Genomic DNA, 17,797 nt, shown 5'->3' on the forward strand with positions numbered 1-17,797 from the left:
TTGTTTTGCAAGCAACCAAATGCAGCCTTGGCTTTAGGTGACATTTGATTGCACTTTTCAAACGTCTGAGATCTGAAAATGTTGCTTTTCAGACCTCAAACCCGTTTGGTGTCTCATCTTAAGACTGGTCTGAGTTTTGTTTTCAGATTTGAAGATTATAGTGTGTGGGTCTGCTCTTAATGTGCTTAGACGCGTTTCAAAGCCGGTGCATTGTCAAAATTACCCTTCCAATCTTTTAATGACATGTGCTACCCCTGTTTAACCCCAACCCAAAAAACCTAGTCATTCGTGTTTTCGCTCTCAGAGACGGGAAGGAAGAATGTCGCTCGTATTTTCACTCTTTCGTGAATCCATTCAACCTCCCCTCTCTCTCTCTCTCTCCTGTCTTCCTGCCACCACCGTTGCAACTTGTAGCGACGACGGTTGAGTAATAATAATAATAATTATAACAACAACACTTATTATTAATTATAAATTATTTTTACTAATTCTTAATTTTTAATTATCTTAATATTTTTATTAAACATTAATTATTTTTATTAATGTTTATTGTGTTATTCATAATTATTAATTAATTTTAGTAATTAGTATTTATTTGTGTTATTTTAATATTATTAATAAATAAATAAATAATTATTAATTATTAATTTGTGTTGATTATTTTAGTTTTTATTAAATTTTAATCATTTAATGTTTTTATAGTGATTAATTATTTTATTAATTTTTATTGTGTTATTTATAATTATTAATTATTTTTAGTAATTATTATCAATTATTATTTATTTTATTCATTTTATTTAAATATTATTAATAATTAAATAATTATTAATTTTATTAAATTTTAATCATTTTAATATTTTTTATTAGTGATTAATTATTTTTATTAAATTTTTGTGTAATTTCAATATTATTTTGAATTTGATAAGTTATTTTATATGAAATAGAATTCACAATTACAAAATAGCCTGTTCTAGGGGTAAAATAGTAAAATAAAATAAATTTAGATGTTGTAAATTGATCCAACACAAACAACTTTATCTGTTTAGATCATCTAAAAAGTAAAAAGGCATCTATGCCTCTTTTCAGATTTTAGACACTTTTAATATATTTTTAACTTTCTAGATTTCGAATTGATCAAACACCACCTTAATCATCCATTCACCTTTTGGGAGGACTTTCATCCAATGGCTTAAGGCTTATGGCACTCCATGAGTTGAGAAACTTGGAATGCCATGAAGTTGAGTTCACACCACATGGGGGCACCCCACAATGTCCCATAACACATCTCAGCCATATATTGGGAACATCTCTTGATGATAAGTACAAGAAATGATGAGACATCATCGATAGATTTCCCAATACATAGTTGGGATGTGTTGTGGGACGTTGTGGGCACCCCCTTGTGGGGGACTGGTGTGAATCCCATGAAGTTGTGTTTGATAAAAATTCAGAAAGCTGAAACATGAGTTGTAAAATCAACCACCTACCAAGAGCTCTAGATGAAGACATGTGTTTTACACTTGTTTTCTATCCTTGCATGTGTGAGTTAATGGGACAGACGTTTGGTGAATCCCATTAGCTCCTCAAATAGACTATCCCCTTTAATCTCCTGCCTAAAACGTCGTCTTCCTCTCAGCACTCCGTTGCGGTGACCATTCTCACCGGCGATGGCAACAATAATGACAACTTTAGCAACCTGATGGTGATTCTCTCTACTTCCCTTTTTTTTAATTCCTTTCATTCCTCTCTATTTTCTCATCTCTTCCTAGTACAGAGGATTCCAAAACCCACCAACAACAATCAGTCTTGCAACTAGCGACAATCAATAGTTATGTTCGCTACAATCAGTAGTTTTTGCTTATATCTGAGCTTGATTGGTCAAATTTTATTTTCATAAAATATTTCAAGAATAGCAGGATGTTTAGTTCATCCTACTGCTTGGACCTCTCTAGTTATCATTGCACCGCCGGTGGTGATCATTTTCATCGGCGATGGCGACAACGACTCTAGCAGCCGACGATGATCCTCTCTACTTCACATTTTTTATGAGTTTCATTTTTTTCTCTATCTCCTTTTTCATCTCTCTGTCTCTCATGTGCAACCTTGCCATCCACGTGACTCTAATCAAAACCTGCCCCAAAAAATCATTTTCTTGAGAATTAAAGAAAAGGATGGAAAAGAGAAATAGTACAGGGAGAGGAAATAGGAGACTGAGAGAGGGGAAGAAAAATAACCTTTTTTTTCTGGGTTATCTCTCCAATTCTCATGACTTATCCTTCTTTGGGTCCTATTCTACCTGTCTACAACGACCACAACAGCAACAACGCGATCTCTACAATCACTACGAAAATGGCAAAACCCCACCTCGAATCCTGGCTCCTCCTTTCCATTCCACCACGACCAAACAAAAGCTCCAACAGTTCAGCACGGTGATACTTGTATTCCATTTTGCCTCTACGGTTTATATGGTCACTAATTCTCATGGCTCCAATTCACCTAATTGGCATGCTTTTGATGCTTTTAGGTGCCCCCGCCATCCCCATTGCCCCAATGCTCTCTCCATCTCTCGTATTTGCTTTTGAATGAGCTAACAGATAAGTATATTTTTGTTGTCATTGTAGATTTGTTTTTGTTGCAAATGCAATCATTGCTTTGTATTCCTTGGCCGAAATGGGAGCTTAAGAGATTTTGAAAGGAACCGTTGTGTTGCTAGAGACCGTGCAGGGGTAATAAAAAATGTAAACCAGAGTGGGTCGCTGTCGGTTGCTAGAATCACTGCCATCGTCGCCGGTGAAAATGATCATCGCCGCAGTGATAAGAGAAGAGGTCCAAGTGGTAAGGTTTTTGGCGTTTAGGCGGAAGATTAAAATGGAATGGAAGAAATGTCCCACACGCTCCACAAATGCCCCACACACTCAATGTGTGCCACCTGTCCTTTCACACAATTCTGCTAGTAGCGCGTGCGAGCTAACGGGACGTCCATTAGCCCCTTCCGTTACCCCCAAAAGTCTCAAACCATTTCATTTGAAAGACTACCATTTCATTCGAAAGACTAGGATATCTCAAAGTTCCCTTCTCCTTCTTCGGCACCGGCGACCTACAACGACAACCGACAGTATTCTCCAGCTCACCTTTTCACACATTTTTTTCTGATATTTTCATTTTCTAGAAATCAAAGAAACCGACGGTAGAGTTAAAAGTAATAAAGATGCCAAGCTCTTCTTCATGAATACCTATCTATTTGTTGCCTGCACAATTCTCGACCTCGTCAATGGCTTCGCCAACTACTTATATGGCTTTGGTTTGTCCTGTTTACTTGTCTCAACCGGTGGTTTGATAGGTTCGACTCAGTTGATCTTTACAACAGTGTTTGCATTCCTTTTGGTTGGGCAAAGGTTCATGTTTTACTCCATAAACTCAGTTGTTTTGTCGACCATGGGTGCAATAGTTATTGCCCTCCATGCAAGCTCTGATTAATGGATTGACGCCTCCTCTGATTGAGCTCATGTACAAGAAATTGAAGTAGGGCATAACCTACTCTCTGGTAATGGAGATTTAGATTGTAACTTCCATCTTCTCCAATGTTTTTTGCACCGTTGGAATGCTGGTCAACAATGACTTTCAGGTCTCTTTCTCTCTCTCTCTTTCTTTCTCCATGGGGCTCTTGAGAAGGATCCCAAAGAGTTTACTTTTGGTTGGTCATTCCATGGGTGCAAGCATCCTTTGGAGGAAATGGACACAGAATTAGGATTTCCTTGAGGCCTAAATACTTTCTTTTGGGTATGATGTTCAAGTCTAGTCCTGTGTCCATCCTTGGGAGATCGAAATAGTTCTTGCTTCTTTCATGGAATGAACCAAATTAACCCCAAATGACCTTGAATTTCCACTTGGCAACATGGTCTGAAGGATTGATATCACTTAGAAAATTGCCAATGAATGAGGTATAACCTGTGGATAATTGGAGAAGGAGAAGAGAACTCTGTTGCCAGTTTCTTTGATTTCTGGGAAACAAAAATATCAGAAAAAAAAGAAAAAAATAAAAAAAAATGTGTGAAAAGGTGAGCTGGAGAGTACCATCGGTTGTTGTTGTAGGTCGCCGGTGCCGGAGAAGGAGAAGGAGAAGGGAACTCTGATGAGGGAGAAGGGAACTTTGAGATACCCTAGTCTTTCGAATGAAATGGTTTGAGACTTTTGGAGGGTAATGGAAGGGCTAAAGGATGTCCCGTTAGCCCCGCACACGCTATTAGCGAAACCGTGTGAAGGGACAAGTGACGCACATTGAGCGTGTGGGGCATTTGTAAGGGCAAAATCGAGTGGGGTGCAGATTTGAACTCAACGGGATAGAGTATACGTCCGTCCCATTAATTCACACATGAGAGAGCATAAAGCATGTAAGGGACACGTGTCCCCATTTGATCTTAGGAGGTTGGTAGAAATGGTGTTGGCAGAAGATATGGACTCCTCAATTGCCTTCCAACAGGTCTGTATATCTCACCATGAGACCGGGACCCATCATATATGAGATGTGCGGTCAGAGATCATGTTGTAACATTGTTGCATCAGTTTTTTCGTTGGAAAAGCTATCTCATGTGGGTTTTCTGAAGGGGCTCACTCAATTGCCCTCCAATTAGTGTGTACATCTCTCCATGAGACTGGAAATGTGCGGTCAGAGATCGTGTTGGATCAGTTTTATCTGTTGGAAGGAGATCCGGGTCTCCTCCCAAACGGGTTTTTAATCATCCACCCACGGTAACAGACTAACAGGTTCAGTCCGCCCACCACATTGACATTCTCGACAATCCTGTCATCAACGGATCCGGCGAGTTAATATCTGCGCCCCACTAAGAGGTGCCCCACATTACATCCCGACCTTGCATTAGTAACATATCCCAATAATAATACGGAAAATAATGAAACATTATCCACAGATGTTCCCGATTCAAGATCGGGATGTACTGTGGGACATTGTGGGGCGCGCAGGAAGAAACCGAACCAGACATTGACCTTTTTTGTTCTTATTTTTGTTTTTGGACAGGCAAAATAGCATTGACCATCAAACCTATAGGTTTCCTTTTGGTAAGCGAAGATTCGTCTTGAATCTCTTGATCGCTTAAGTAATGTCAGAAGTCATCCATTAATCCGACGGTCATAATCATTTCATCAAGAGGCTCCTGTAGGGATCTGAAGTTTCTCCTCGTTCCAGTTGCAGTCAGTGGAACACCTGGCTGGTTGTCCGAACTGTGGAGTTCCAGTTGAACAATGACTTCAATCTCTACACCATCTCAAAACTGACGTTTCCAATGTCTCTCTGAAGACTTACGAACTCGAAAGTAGCACAGACGAGAGAGAGAGAGGTAGCGACGTTGAAGTCAAATTTATCATGGAGGAAGAGAATAGCAACACCTTTGAGACGGGAAAAGCAGAGAGATCGGTGTGGCTGATGAAGTGTCCTCTCGTCGTCTCTAAGTCCTGGCAGGTTCACGCCTCCGACTCTCACCCCGTTGCCAAGGTCGTTCTCTCCGTTGACCCTCTCCGCCACGGCGACCCTTCTTCTCTCCAGGTGCCTTCTCTCTCACACATCTATTAACAGGGTTCAAGTATCTCTTCTTGCTGATAATAATTTGTTCGCTTTTTCCATCTACCCTTCTATTTATAATTCTATATAATTGGAGTTCGTATAATAATAGTTCTGCGTTATTCCACGTTTTGGTGAGTTAACGCGGCCAAATTTAGCTTTTTTTTTTTTTTTTTTCTCTTCATTCTATTTGTATTGTAATGAATTGAGAACCAGGTGACTGCGTCTTAAGCACTGCGATAAGCATAAAACTGATGATCCATTGTAGTCTGCAATCTTGGTTCTTGACTTTGTGCTAGAATTGTTAAGAGGCCTACTCTAAGGTACTGGGGAAGGTGTACAGAACAGTATCCGAAAGAAGAAGTACAGGGATTGAGTTCTCTAATGGCTTGGCAATTGAAGTTCAAAAATCTCCGGATTGCAAGCGGTTCTTTAATTTCTATATAGATCTTCAATTTAGATGAGGCAGAGACAATTTCCAGTATGCTGTCTGGTACTTTTCTTTTGGATCTGCGCTTGAGTTTTATTAGAGATTACTTTCTTCGTTTATCCAAAAGCACCACAAGCTACAAGTCTTTGCATCCAGGATCCTCACATCTGCTTTTCTTGTCTTGCAACAAAGGCCCATATTTTGACTTATACAGACTGCCGATGTCTACTAAAAAATCTTTTGAGTAAGAAGTATATCCTTTCTGGTTACCCTATTAACATGAGTTTTTGAAATCCTTATTTTCACACTGTACTTCCTTAGAGCAAGGTATTAATTACTGAGTTGGAGTTGGTAGTTGATAATTTTCCTTCAGGAGATGACCAGAAGATCTTGTATGAAGTTGATTTATGGTCAGTCAAATCCGTTATGATCTTCTGAGGTTTCTGTACTAAATATTCCTCATATGAAAGTATATCTAACTCCTGGTTTTGTGTAGAAGTGGATGATGTATCTTAAGTTTGTAATCGTTCCCCCTCCTCAGCCTCACCCTGAGAATGTGCACATTTTTTTGATCAAGGATGACTGGATGAGAAAAAAAGGCCATTAGCTCCATGTTGGCCCCAGCTATCTGGCTCTTGGGAGCGATAGACTGGGTATGGTCCTATGGTCCTAACCTTTGGCATTTTTATGGACAAAGTGGCCACCCTCAGACTTGAACCCCCCATTCTCATGCTTTCCATCTCAAGATTGACCAAGGATGAGAAAATTTTACTAAAAGTGAACAAAAGGAAAAAAAGAATGAAATGAAATACAAAGAGTTTATTGTAAACAAAAAGATCCAACAAGATGCATTTGCTGAGAAAAACCCAAAAATCTGCTACAGGATGGCAGTTCTCTGATGTAACTGTAAGTCTATAACATGGCAACTCCGGTTCTGGCACGGTTATCCTAATGAAGGAGGTGATATAATGACTATACTCAATGCCAATGGGTCAAGGAAACTCCATTAGAGCAGAATTAATTGTTATATTACTTGGTCTATTAGCTAAATCAATGCATTGGCAGGTCACTAAGTCATGAGCATCTAGATACATTCCTATCCCTTGTTGCTCATCACCACAAAGGGGCTGAATCAAGCTCAACTTTGATGGCTGTAGCATTGGGAATTCAGGTCTATCTGGAATAGGGGGAGATTTCAGAAATGAAGGAAGTTATACAATGACTATACTCAATGCCAATGGGTCAAGGAAACTCCATTGGAGAAGAACTAATGGCTATATAAAATGATCTAAGATTAGCCAAATCAATGCATTGGCAGGTGGCTAAATCATCAGCATCTAGATCCATTCCTACCATTTGTTGGGTCACCACCACAAAGGGGATCAATCAAGCTCAACTTTGATGGCTATAGCATTGGGAATCCATGTCTATCTGGAATAGGGGGAGCTTTCAGAAATGAAGGAGGTGATATGATGACTATATTCAATGCCAATGGGCCAAGGAAACTCCACTAGAGAAGAACTAAGGTCTATACATGGCTAAGATTAGCTAAGTCAATGCACTGGCACAGTTTGGAGGAGAAGAGGACTATAAAGCAATTGTGGGATGGTTAAGGAAACCGGATACAGCATTGTGAATTTATGGAGGAATTGTGAGAGGATAAAACAACCAAAGGAGGAAATTGGAACATGTTATAAATGGACACCAAGGACTTCTAATTATCTAGCAGATAGGTTATCACTTATCAGAACAAGGAGCCAATAGTGAACAGATATTCTGGGGTGTGGTCCTTTAACAACTTGCAAATAACAGTGTTGAGTGGGCCGATTTATGTTTAGTTTGTTTTCTTTTAAATTAAGAAGTTGTTGGGCCTTGGGCTCATTAGTTTTTATTTTTAAAAGAATTGTAAGTACTTAGTTTGAGTTGCCGCCCTACTAAGGGCATCTTTGTAATATCTCATATTTAAGTTAATTATAAATAGAATGAGGGGCTGGCGGCTAGGGTTATGAATCACTATCCTAGTTGACCTTCTCCTTTTCTTCCCTTTCCTCTGTCTATTGCTGAAACCCCCAACTTTCTCCTCTTCCTTTCACAAGAAGCTTGGCCGAATCAGCACATAAGGCTTTCTACTTGGTATCAGAGCAGGTTGAAGGTTCTTGAAGAGATTCACTCCTGCAGTCCTAGATCGACCGACTGCATGGAGATTTAAGAGGCTGATCGAAGCTCTCAGGTAAACTCAGTTTTTGGATTTTCTTGATGGATCTATATGCCCTGTAGCTGGTCTAGGGTTTCTCATCAGAATTAGGAAAAATTGGAGAAAGGGGAAGAGTCCTGATTTTGTTGGACTCTTCAATTTTGACCTAGGTAGTGGTGCCCTAATTTTTTAGGGTTCCTTTGGGTTTTTTGTAAGGGGCGATTCAAGTTCCCATGTGGTTTGGAGGCTTCTAGAGAGGGCGGTTACTTTTTCTCTCTCTTCTCCCATCCCACAAAAAAGGAATCTTTTGTGGAAAGAAAGTCTAGGACACCAAAGGAGTGTTGTTGGTTCCAGAAGGTATTCTGTTTGTTCTTGTTGCATTTTTTGGTTGTTTTTTGTACCTCTTTTGAGAAACATGGAGGGACATAGAGTTGAATATAAGCCCGGGAATGAAATGAGACCAGTGGGAGGAGGTGCTGGAGACCCCTTTGGAGTTGGGACCATTACTACAGTTAGGTTGGATGGTACAAACTACTTGGAATGGTCCCAATCTACAAAGATGGCCATTGGGGCTCGTGGAAAATTTGGGTATATTACTGGTGAAGAGGTGAAATCCGAAACTGGCAACTCCCGGTGGGTGCAAGAAAATTATATGGTAATGACATGGTTGTCTAATTCTATGTTGTCACATATAAGTAAAAATTTTTTATGGGCAAACACTGCTAAGGAGATATGGGATGGGGTTGCAGAAACCTATTCACAAAGGGAGAATGTTGCTAGGGCTTATCAACTGAGAAATCAAATTATTGCCACAAGGCAGGGAGATAGATCTGTTGCAACCTATTTTTCAGTCCTTAAGACCTTGTGGCAGGAGATCGACCATCTAGAGACCTTTGCTTGGGAAACCACCAAGGATGCAGTTACCTATCAAAGACATTTAGAGAAGTATAAGGTGTTTGAATTCCTTGCTGGCCTTAACCCTGAGTATGACATTGCACGACAGCATCTTCTTTCTAGGGACAGTGTCACTCTCTCCCAAGCATATGCTTTTGTGTCAGGAGAGGAGTGCAAGAGGGATGTAATGATGAAAAATCTCAGTTCTGATCAGTCTGCTATGGTAAGTGCTGTGAAATCTAAACAGAATGGTAATGAAAACAAAAAGGAAGACAAAAGGGACTTGGTCTGTGACTACTGTAAGAAGCATAAGCATACAAAAGATACTTGTTGGAAGCCTGACCCACATCTTGTGCAGACCAGATTGAAGAATAAGAAAGGAAATGCGCACATGGCAGTTACTGGTGATACTCCGGCCCCCCTACTACAGCTGATTTGGAGTCCATTGCAGCTGCTGCAGTAAGGGCCGAGCTTGAGAGGTTTGGGTTACTTCTGAATCAGAGGGATACAGCTAGTTCCAGTTCAACCGTAAGCGGACAACAAGGTACAGGTAGCATAGGTGGAGCTCACTCTACCTCCTTTGTCCACACAGGTAGTTCACATGTCACTACAAACTATGTTTCTGCTTTAGGTAAGGAGAGATCTCCTTGGATTATAGACTCTGGAGCCTCAGAGCATATGATCCATTGTTCCACTATTTTCTCCTCTTATTAGCTCTGTTCTGGCAGAGATAGGGTCTCCACAGCTGATGGATCCCATGTTCCTATTGCTGGGAAGGGATCTGTCAAGATTAATGATTCTATTTGTTTACCCTCTATCCTCCATGTTCCTAGATTGAGCACTAATTTGTTATCTGTTAGTAGTTTGACTAAGAATCTGAACTGCTCAGTAATTTTTTCTCCTGGATGCTGTATTTTGCAGGATCTAGATTCAAAGAGGACGATTGGGAGTGGTCGTGAAGTGAATGGAAAGCATTGTAGACACTGAGACAAAATCATGTTTGCAGAGACAGTGAGACAAAATCTGTGGGTCAGATTATGCTTTGGCACAACCGTCTGGGTCATTTATCATTTTCTTCTTTGAGTTGTTTGTTTCCAAAACTGTTTGAGTCTATGAGTCTGTCAAGTTTGAAGTGTGAGGGTTGTGAATTTGGAAAGCATTGTAGACACTCTTTTAAACCTAGTAATAAAAGATGTTCTTCTCCCTTTGATGTTATTCATTCGGATGTGTGGGGCCCTTATCATGTTCCCTCCATGGGTGGCTATCGCTATTTTCTCCTGTTTGTGGATGGTTTCTCTCGATATTTTTGGATTTACTTGATGAAATCACGCGATGAAGTACCATCCTTAGTGAGGCAATTCCACCAGATGGTACTAACACAGTTTGGGACGAGAATAAAGATGTTCAGATCTGACAATGCTAAGGAATATTTTGAGAGACATCTTGCCTCATATCTGTTGGAGTATGGTGTTGTCCATCAGAGCAGTTGCTCCTATAGTCCATAGCAGAATGGTGTTGCAGAGAGGAAGAATAGACACATCGTTGAGACGGCAAGAAGCATGATGATCACAACCACAGTTCCAGTTCGTTTTTGGGGTGATGCAGTTCTCACGGCAGTATATCTGATTAACAGGGTGCCTTCTCGTGTACTCGGATTCAACACTCCATTCAGCCTTCTTTTTCCTCAGGGGGAGATGTTTCATATTCCTCTAAGGGTGTTTGGATGTGTCTGCTTTGCGCATATTCTTGGCCCTTACCGTTCGAAACTTGATCCCAAGGCAAAGAAATGTGTTTTCCTTGGATATGCAGAGAATCAGAAAGGGTACCGCTGCTATGATCCAGTCTCTGGGAACTGGTATGTTACTATGGATGTTACCTTTTTTGAATCTATGTACTTCTTCTTAAAGGATCTTTCTCAGGGGTAGTGTTTTGGGGAAGTAAGTCAGCAGTCTATCCCTCTCTCAGTCCCAGTCCCTGTGTCTACTCCTATGCTTGACCACCACCTGATGTCACCCACCTTGCCACCTCCTTTGCGTTCCATTTCACAGCATTACTCACGGTAGAGACTCCATAAGGCGGTTGATTCCACTACAACAGAACTCACACCACTTCTTGTCGATCCCTTGGAGACTCCAGATTTGGCTGATACGGATTCAGGTCATCTTGATCCCACTACTATTTCAGTTCCCATTGATCCTACTGACACTGTTACAGATAACCTTGATCTCCCTATTGCTCTTAGAAAAGGGAAGAGAAAGTGCACTGCTCATTGTATCTCACAGTACCTATCCTACAGTGGACTTTCTCCTTCCTACCGTGCTTTTCTCTCTTCTCTTGATTCAGTGTCTATACCCAAGGGTATTAGTGAGGCTCTCTCCAAACCTAAATGGAAGACAACTATGCAGGAAGAGATGGAGGCTTTGATTAAGAATCAGACATGGGAGATTGTGGACCTACCAAAAGGCAAGGAGACAGTTGGATGCAAATGGGTTTACACAATAAAGTATAAGGCAGATGGAAGTATAGAGAGGTACAAGGCAAGACTTGTTGCAAAAGGGTACACACAAACCTATGGCATTGATTATCTAGAGACATTTGCGCCAGTTGCAAAGATGACCTCTGTTCGGATACTCCTTTCTCTTGCTGCCTCATACTCTTGGCCCTTGTTTCAACTGGATGTAAAGAATGCTTTCCTAAATGGGGATCTGCAAGAAGAGGTGTATATGGATCTTCCAGCTGGTTTTCATGATAATGCTGAAAAGGAAAGGTATGCAAGTTGAAGAAGTCACTATATGGCTTGAAACAATCTCCCAGAGCATGGTTTGACAGATTTAGAAAGGCCCTGATTGTTTTTGGCTACACTCAAACTCAATCTGATCACACCTTGTTTGTGAAGCGAAGGGGATCTTTGGTGTCAGTCCTAATTGTTTATGTGGATGACATTGTTGTCACTGGGAATGATCTGAGTGAGATTGATGGTCTGAAGAGGAACCTGCATGAGGAATTTGAGATTAAGGATCTTGGAGAACTAAGATACTTCTTAGGCATCGAAGTTGCAAGATCGAAACATGAAATTTTTATCTCTCAAAGGAAGTATGTCTTGGACCTTCTCCAAGAGACAGGGAAGCTTGGAACAAAAGCAGCTAGCACCCCCATTGATCAGAACCATAGAATCAGTGCATCATAAGGTTAACCAGTAAAGGACCTTGGGAGATACCAAAGACTTGTGGGTCGACTACTATACTTGTGTATGACAAGACCGGACATCTCCTATGCAGTAAGTGTAGTGAGTCAATACATGCATGCTTCACGAGACCATCACTGGAAGGCAATTGACAGGATCCTTGCTTATTTGAAGGGACATCTAGGCAGAGGCATATTGTTTACTGATCATGGACAGCTGAAGCTAGAGACCTATACAGATGCGGATTGGGCAGGATGCCTTGATGACAGAAGATCAACTTCAGGACTGTGCACCCTAGTTGGGGGTAACCTAGTCTCATGGAAGAGTAAAAACCAAACAGTTGTGGCAAGATCAAGTGTAGAAGCGGAATATAGGGCTAAGGCACATGGAGTTTTAGAACTTCTTCGGATCCGTTCTCTGTTAGAAGAAATCGGTGTACAGGCAGAAGAACCTATGATGCTATATTGCGATAACCAGGCAGCAATCAATATTGCCCATAATCCGGTCCAGCATGACCGAACTAAGCACATTGAAGTAGATAGACATTTTATCAGAGAAAGGGTAACTTCTGGAGAAGTTTGTCTTCCATACATTTCTTCTGATCTGCAGCTTGCTGATGTTCTCACAAAAGGTGTTGCGAAGAATAAGCTGGAACATGATCTACACAAGTTGGGAATGTGTGACATCTATTCCCAACTTGAGGGGGAGTGTTGAGTGGGCCGATTTATGTTTAGTTTGTTTTCTTTTAAATTAAGAAGTTGTTGGGCCTTGAGTTGCCGCCCTACTAAGGGCATCTTTGTAATATCTCATATTTAAGTTAATTATAAATAGAATGAGGGGCTGGCGGCTAGGGTTATGAATCACTATCCTAGTTGACATTCTTCTCCTTTTCTTCCATTTCCTCTGTCTATTGCTGAAACCCCCAACTTTCTCCTCTTCCTTTCACAAGAAGCTTGGCCGAATCAGCACATAAGGCTTTCTACTAACAGGAAGGGTGGCTAGTGATACTAGACCAACCAGGGGATGCTCAACACATAATTGTACATATTATTTTTCAATATAAGTGATAAAGAATCACAGTTACTGATAAAAAAAACTTCCCCTCTCAACTATGTGCAAAACACCTGGAATAGACACCTCTGCCTCCAAAAAAACTGATACCCTATAGGCCTATACAGATATCATCCAAGAAAAAACAACCCTGACAAGTACACTTTTCACCACTTCGAACCCAATGGTCCATCTTCACCAACAAAAAGAGGGCTATGATGTTTGTAAACCTGCAAGTTTTGATAGGAAAAGACCATACAAGAAAAGGGTTCAACTAGTAGTAGTCAATGAAAGAACAATGAAGTCAAAAAATCCCTTGTTTCCTAGGTGACCGCCTTGACAACTGTATAGTTTTCTAAATTTTCCACTTGCATCCCTAAAATTTGTAGATTATAGAAAATAGAGATTGCGAGATGTGTAACAAAATAGAGAAAGATGTTTACTATTACTTTTTTCCCTTTTTTTTTTTAATTCTGAGGTCATTTTTAGTTGCCATCTAATCCCACCTTGCTAACATAATGCTGGCATGTTTCAATGCACCTCTTACCTAGGATATTTCTTTACTACTTATATCATTCATTGTTTTTCCTCTGAAAAAAAAAATTCTACATGAAACTTGCCAACTTTGAACTTTACTGCTTCTATTAATACTTCAATAATTTAAATGAGCAAAGAGAATATCAGAAATTTGTCAATTAATGCATTGTACCTGACTGATGCTACTTATGTCTGCTCCTGCATTTCTATGTTATAATTTTGCTACTAGTTTATAAATACATAAAACATTGCTTTTTACATTTAAATTTTGTATCTTTTCATTGTACCTGACTGATGCTACTTATGTCTGCTCCTGCATTTCTATGTTATAATTTTGCTACTAGTTTATAAATACATAAAACATTGCTTTTTACATTTAAATTTTGTATCTTTTCATTTTCAAGATACAAGAGAATATAGAATATTTGAAATGCAATGCTTATCCATCCAAATCATACAATCAATGGGTCAACTTCTCTCTTGTAATCTGACATAAATTGGAAGAATGACATTGCCAGATGACTCATTGACATTATTTCTCATATGATCCAAACTGTCCAAGTATGATCACTTCAGTATTGTTTTTTCACCAAACAATTTTTTCTTACAAATTACAAATGGCGTAACCTCTAATCAGTACATTTATGTCTCATATAGCAGTAACTGATCAAATAGGATGTTTAGAGCTTTTTATTTAAGAATTTCCCACAGTTAAGTGCTTAAAATATTTTTGACAGTAAATGCATGCTCTTCTGATGGTAAGGGTATCTTTATGTATTTTTGGTTGATATTGTAATAAATCTTTACTTATCCAATTGACTTAAAAATCTGAAGTTATGTTCGTTATTAATATCCATTCTCCTTGGGAATTGCATTTTCCATGTTTTCACATGTTTCTTGAATTTAATCAGTTCACAATGGAATTGGCTGGTACTGAATCTGCGAATATGCCAAAGAGTTATTCCATGAATATGTTTAAAGACTTCGTTCCAATGTGTGTTTTTTCTGAGACAAATCAAGGTGAGGATTATGATGTATACCTTCTTTTATATGTATTCAATTCAATGAATTTCTACTTTAATTGCAGTTATTGGTTGATATTCTAATATATCTTTACTTATTCAATTCTTATTTTTTCTTTGTGCATTGCCATTATAGAAGTGTTCTTCTCTGCACCTCTTTATTTATCTTGGTAGGTCAAGTGCCTTTTTTCCAGGCAGTGCTAGATAGTGTAAATTGAAACAGGCATTAATGCACTCCCCTTCACCCCCCTTAAAAAAGAAGAAAAAGAAAAAGAAAAAGAAAAAGATGAAGTGGTGGATAAAACTGCTTTTGTGACCAATGTTTTGTAATTCATTAAATGCCACATACTAGTGCCTTACAAAATGATGGGTGGTCTATATTAATGAATTCCAAAAAGCTTCTATTCTAATTTTTTTTTTAAAAACTATTAGTGTTCTTTGGATAGAGGCCTTTGCTTGGTGCACTGGTAAATTTTTGGTCTGACAAGAGTTTGAGTTAAGAGTGGCTACTGATAGCTGAATATGATTGAATAGATTATGTAGTAAGATACTGATAAGAAACAATTACATAATATAAATCAAAGATGTTGATTCGTGTTACCAACACACTGATATATGGCGGCATGGATAGTGTGGAGACACATCCGCGTCACATAAATTTGTTTAGCCATTCAACTTATCATGTTTTCTTTTTGCTACTTGCCATTCACCTTATCATTTATGTCCTTGTCTTCTTTTGCCTTTAGTGTCCACGGTTTCAGGCATTTCTTGTTCTATATTTTGAATTGCATCAACAAAGAATGACAGAACATGATTCTCTATCTTCACTTTTTTTCCTTTTCCTTTTCTTTTATCAAGAAAGAGGATCATTTGGTGATGCATTATCAATAACTAAGAAGGGCCTGTAACTGCATTAATTCTCTATTAATGAGACTTATTTTCTTACTTATCAAAAAAAAAAAAAAACTAAGGGCCTACATACTGGAAGTTGTTGTTTACAGATACACCATCAGTGAAGAATAATTAAACAATGAGAGATTATGTTTTATTTCCAAGAGATCCCCCAAAATGACCACTTATAATATCCATGATTCAATACTTGTTTAGAGAGGCAGGTTAAATTTTCTTTTTTTTTTTTGATAAGTAAATGGCAAAATTTTTATTAAATGAAAAGAAATTACATATCAGGGTGATGAGACAACACCCGAAGGCAAAGAAAAGCAAAAGAGCCTACTATGAAATTAGATAACAGGCTCTACATTACATATTTGATATCCCAAAATCTCTCCTAACCCACTCCCAAAATCCTCCCTTTTTTGGTGACTGAATTCAGGAAGAATCAATACCCATTCTACCACAGATCTTCCCACATCCGCAACCATCTTCTCCCAAAATTTTCTTGATCACTGACACCATGAAACCTGAAATCATGATAGATTAATTATCTTACTTCTACGATGCATGATCTCTGATTTCAATGCACAGGAGTAACTCAATTCTACATAAATATGCAGGGGAGTCTGGGTGATACGCTATGCTGTTTGTAGACAAAATCATACAAATAGAAGCAACCAAGTTCAATCAAATTTCTGTAACAACTTTAGGGGTTCCCCTACGTGGGGTTAGGTTTCTCTTGTATTGGACTGTAAGCCATACAAATTTAACCCTTGATGAATGAGCTGACATTCAGCTAGAAACTCAAAGTCACTTTCATCCAAAAACTTTTAATGATCTAATCAGTATGATAAGTATTTTAGTCTTCAATTTCAAAGGACCATTCCATTAGCAGGCCACTGGATTGGTGCATAGCCATGTAAGTGATTCTCCTTGCTTTCAAAGATTCTATGATTCTTTCCTTTCAAATGCAATAATAGTTGGCAAGGAACGATATTGTGCATCATATCACCTGCAGAGCCAATGGATGAAGGATAGGTAAAGATGTTGATAAGCTGTGCCAATAAAAAATGATGTTGATAAGATAATGTTGGGAACTGATTTGGGGACTCCTAGGACACTGCATTCTTCATGACGACATAATTCTCCATGATGTTCTTCTTCCTTAATGGAGAGTGAATGAATGATGATATGGTTAAATTACAGCTTATTTTGACTCTACTCTAACCTGAGTGTAGTACGGCCAATAGCTCTGATACCAAATAATGTAGGAAATAGGATTAGCATGGCCCAGATCTGAGTTCAGGAAGGTACTAATTAGCTAGAATAGGGTTCGGGGTTGAGTTTAAGACTAAAAATAGAGATTGTTTAGGTTGGGAAGGGTCTTGAAGTTTGTAGAGAACACTGATGTGGGCCCCACAGCTACGGTCCCACTGTGTTCATAGGGTAGAAGATGTTCTAGTCTGCCTAGGGTTAGCTATTGGTCATTTAGTTGTTTCAGTTGTTATTTATTTCAGTCTTATTTTTTGCTCTATTTGTTATGTAAAGACTAAGGGCAGATCTGTCCTTTCCATGTAATGAGCATAACTTATAAATATTATTTAAAGTGGCGGCGGCAGTACATTAAGCTTCTGCTCCTCCTTTCAACTCTTGTGTTCTACTGCTTCTCCTCCCTTTTCCTCTTTTTCCTTCTTACCTTTCTTCTTATTTTCGATCCTAAAATCCATTAGGGTTCAAGACTGATAACAGTCCTGAACTTCTACTTGGTATCAGAGCTAGGGTTTCTCATGTGAGTTTAGTCCAGCCGACCACATGAGAACCATCTAAGGCTGGAAGCTGAGATAGCAGAATTCGTTGACTGGTTCTTGGAGATCTCCAGAGGATTAGCAGCTGTTTGAAGAAGTGCCACAGTTGCAGCGAGTTGGTGATCAGGAAGAATCAGAGAAGGCTAGGGTTCGGGTAACCTTGGTAGGCAGCGAACTGAATCCTATTGTAAGTTCTTTATTTTCTGAGATAA

The 17,797-nt window shown here is 39.1% G+C and overlaps 1 protein-coding gene across 1 annotated transcript in view; it reads left to right on the forward strand.

The window, feature by feature from the left end:
- The first annotated feature begins 4,920 nt into the window (after positions 1–4,920).
- Positions 4,921–17,797, forward strand: part of LOC104605517 (uncharacterized) — a 32,030-nt gene continuing 19,153 nt past the window's right edge. The window contains exons 1-2 of the mRNA XM_010270318.3: positions 4,921–5,560; positions 14,776–14,884. Of these exons, the coding sequence (XP_010268620.1) occupies positions 5,381–5,560; positions 14,776–14,884 (289 nt within the window). The 5' untranslated portion in view covers positions 4,921–5,380. The remainder of the gene's footprint in view (positions 5,561–14,775; positions 14,885–17,797) is intronic.

Source organism: Nelumbo nucifera, chromosome 1 (assembly GCF_055504915.1).
Source record: "Nelumbo nucifera cultivar China Antique chromosome 1, China Antique-T2T, whole genome shotgun sequence".
Classification (NCBI taxonomy): Eukaryota; Viridiplantae; Streptophyta; class Magnoliopsida; order Proteales; family Nelumbonaceae; genus Nelumbo; species Nelumbo nucifera.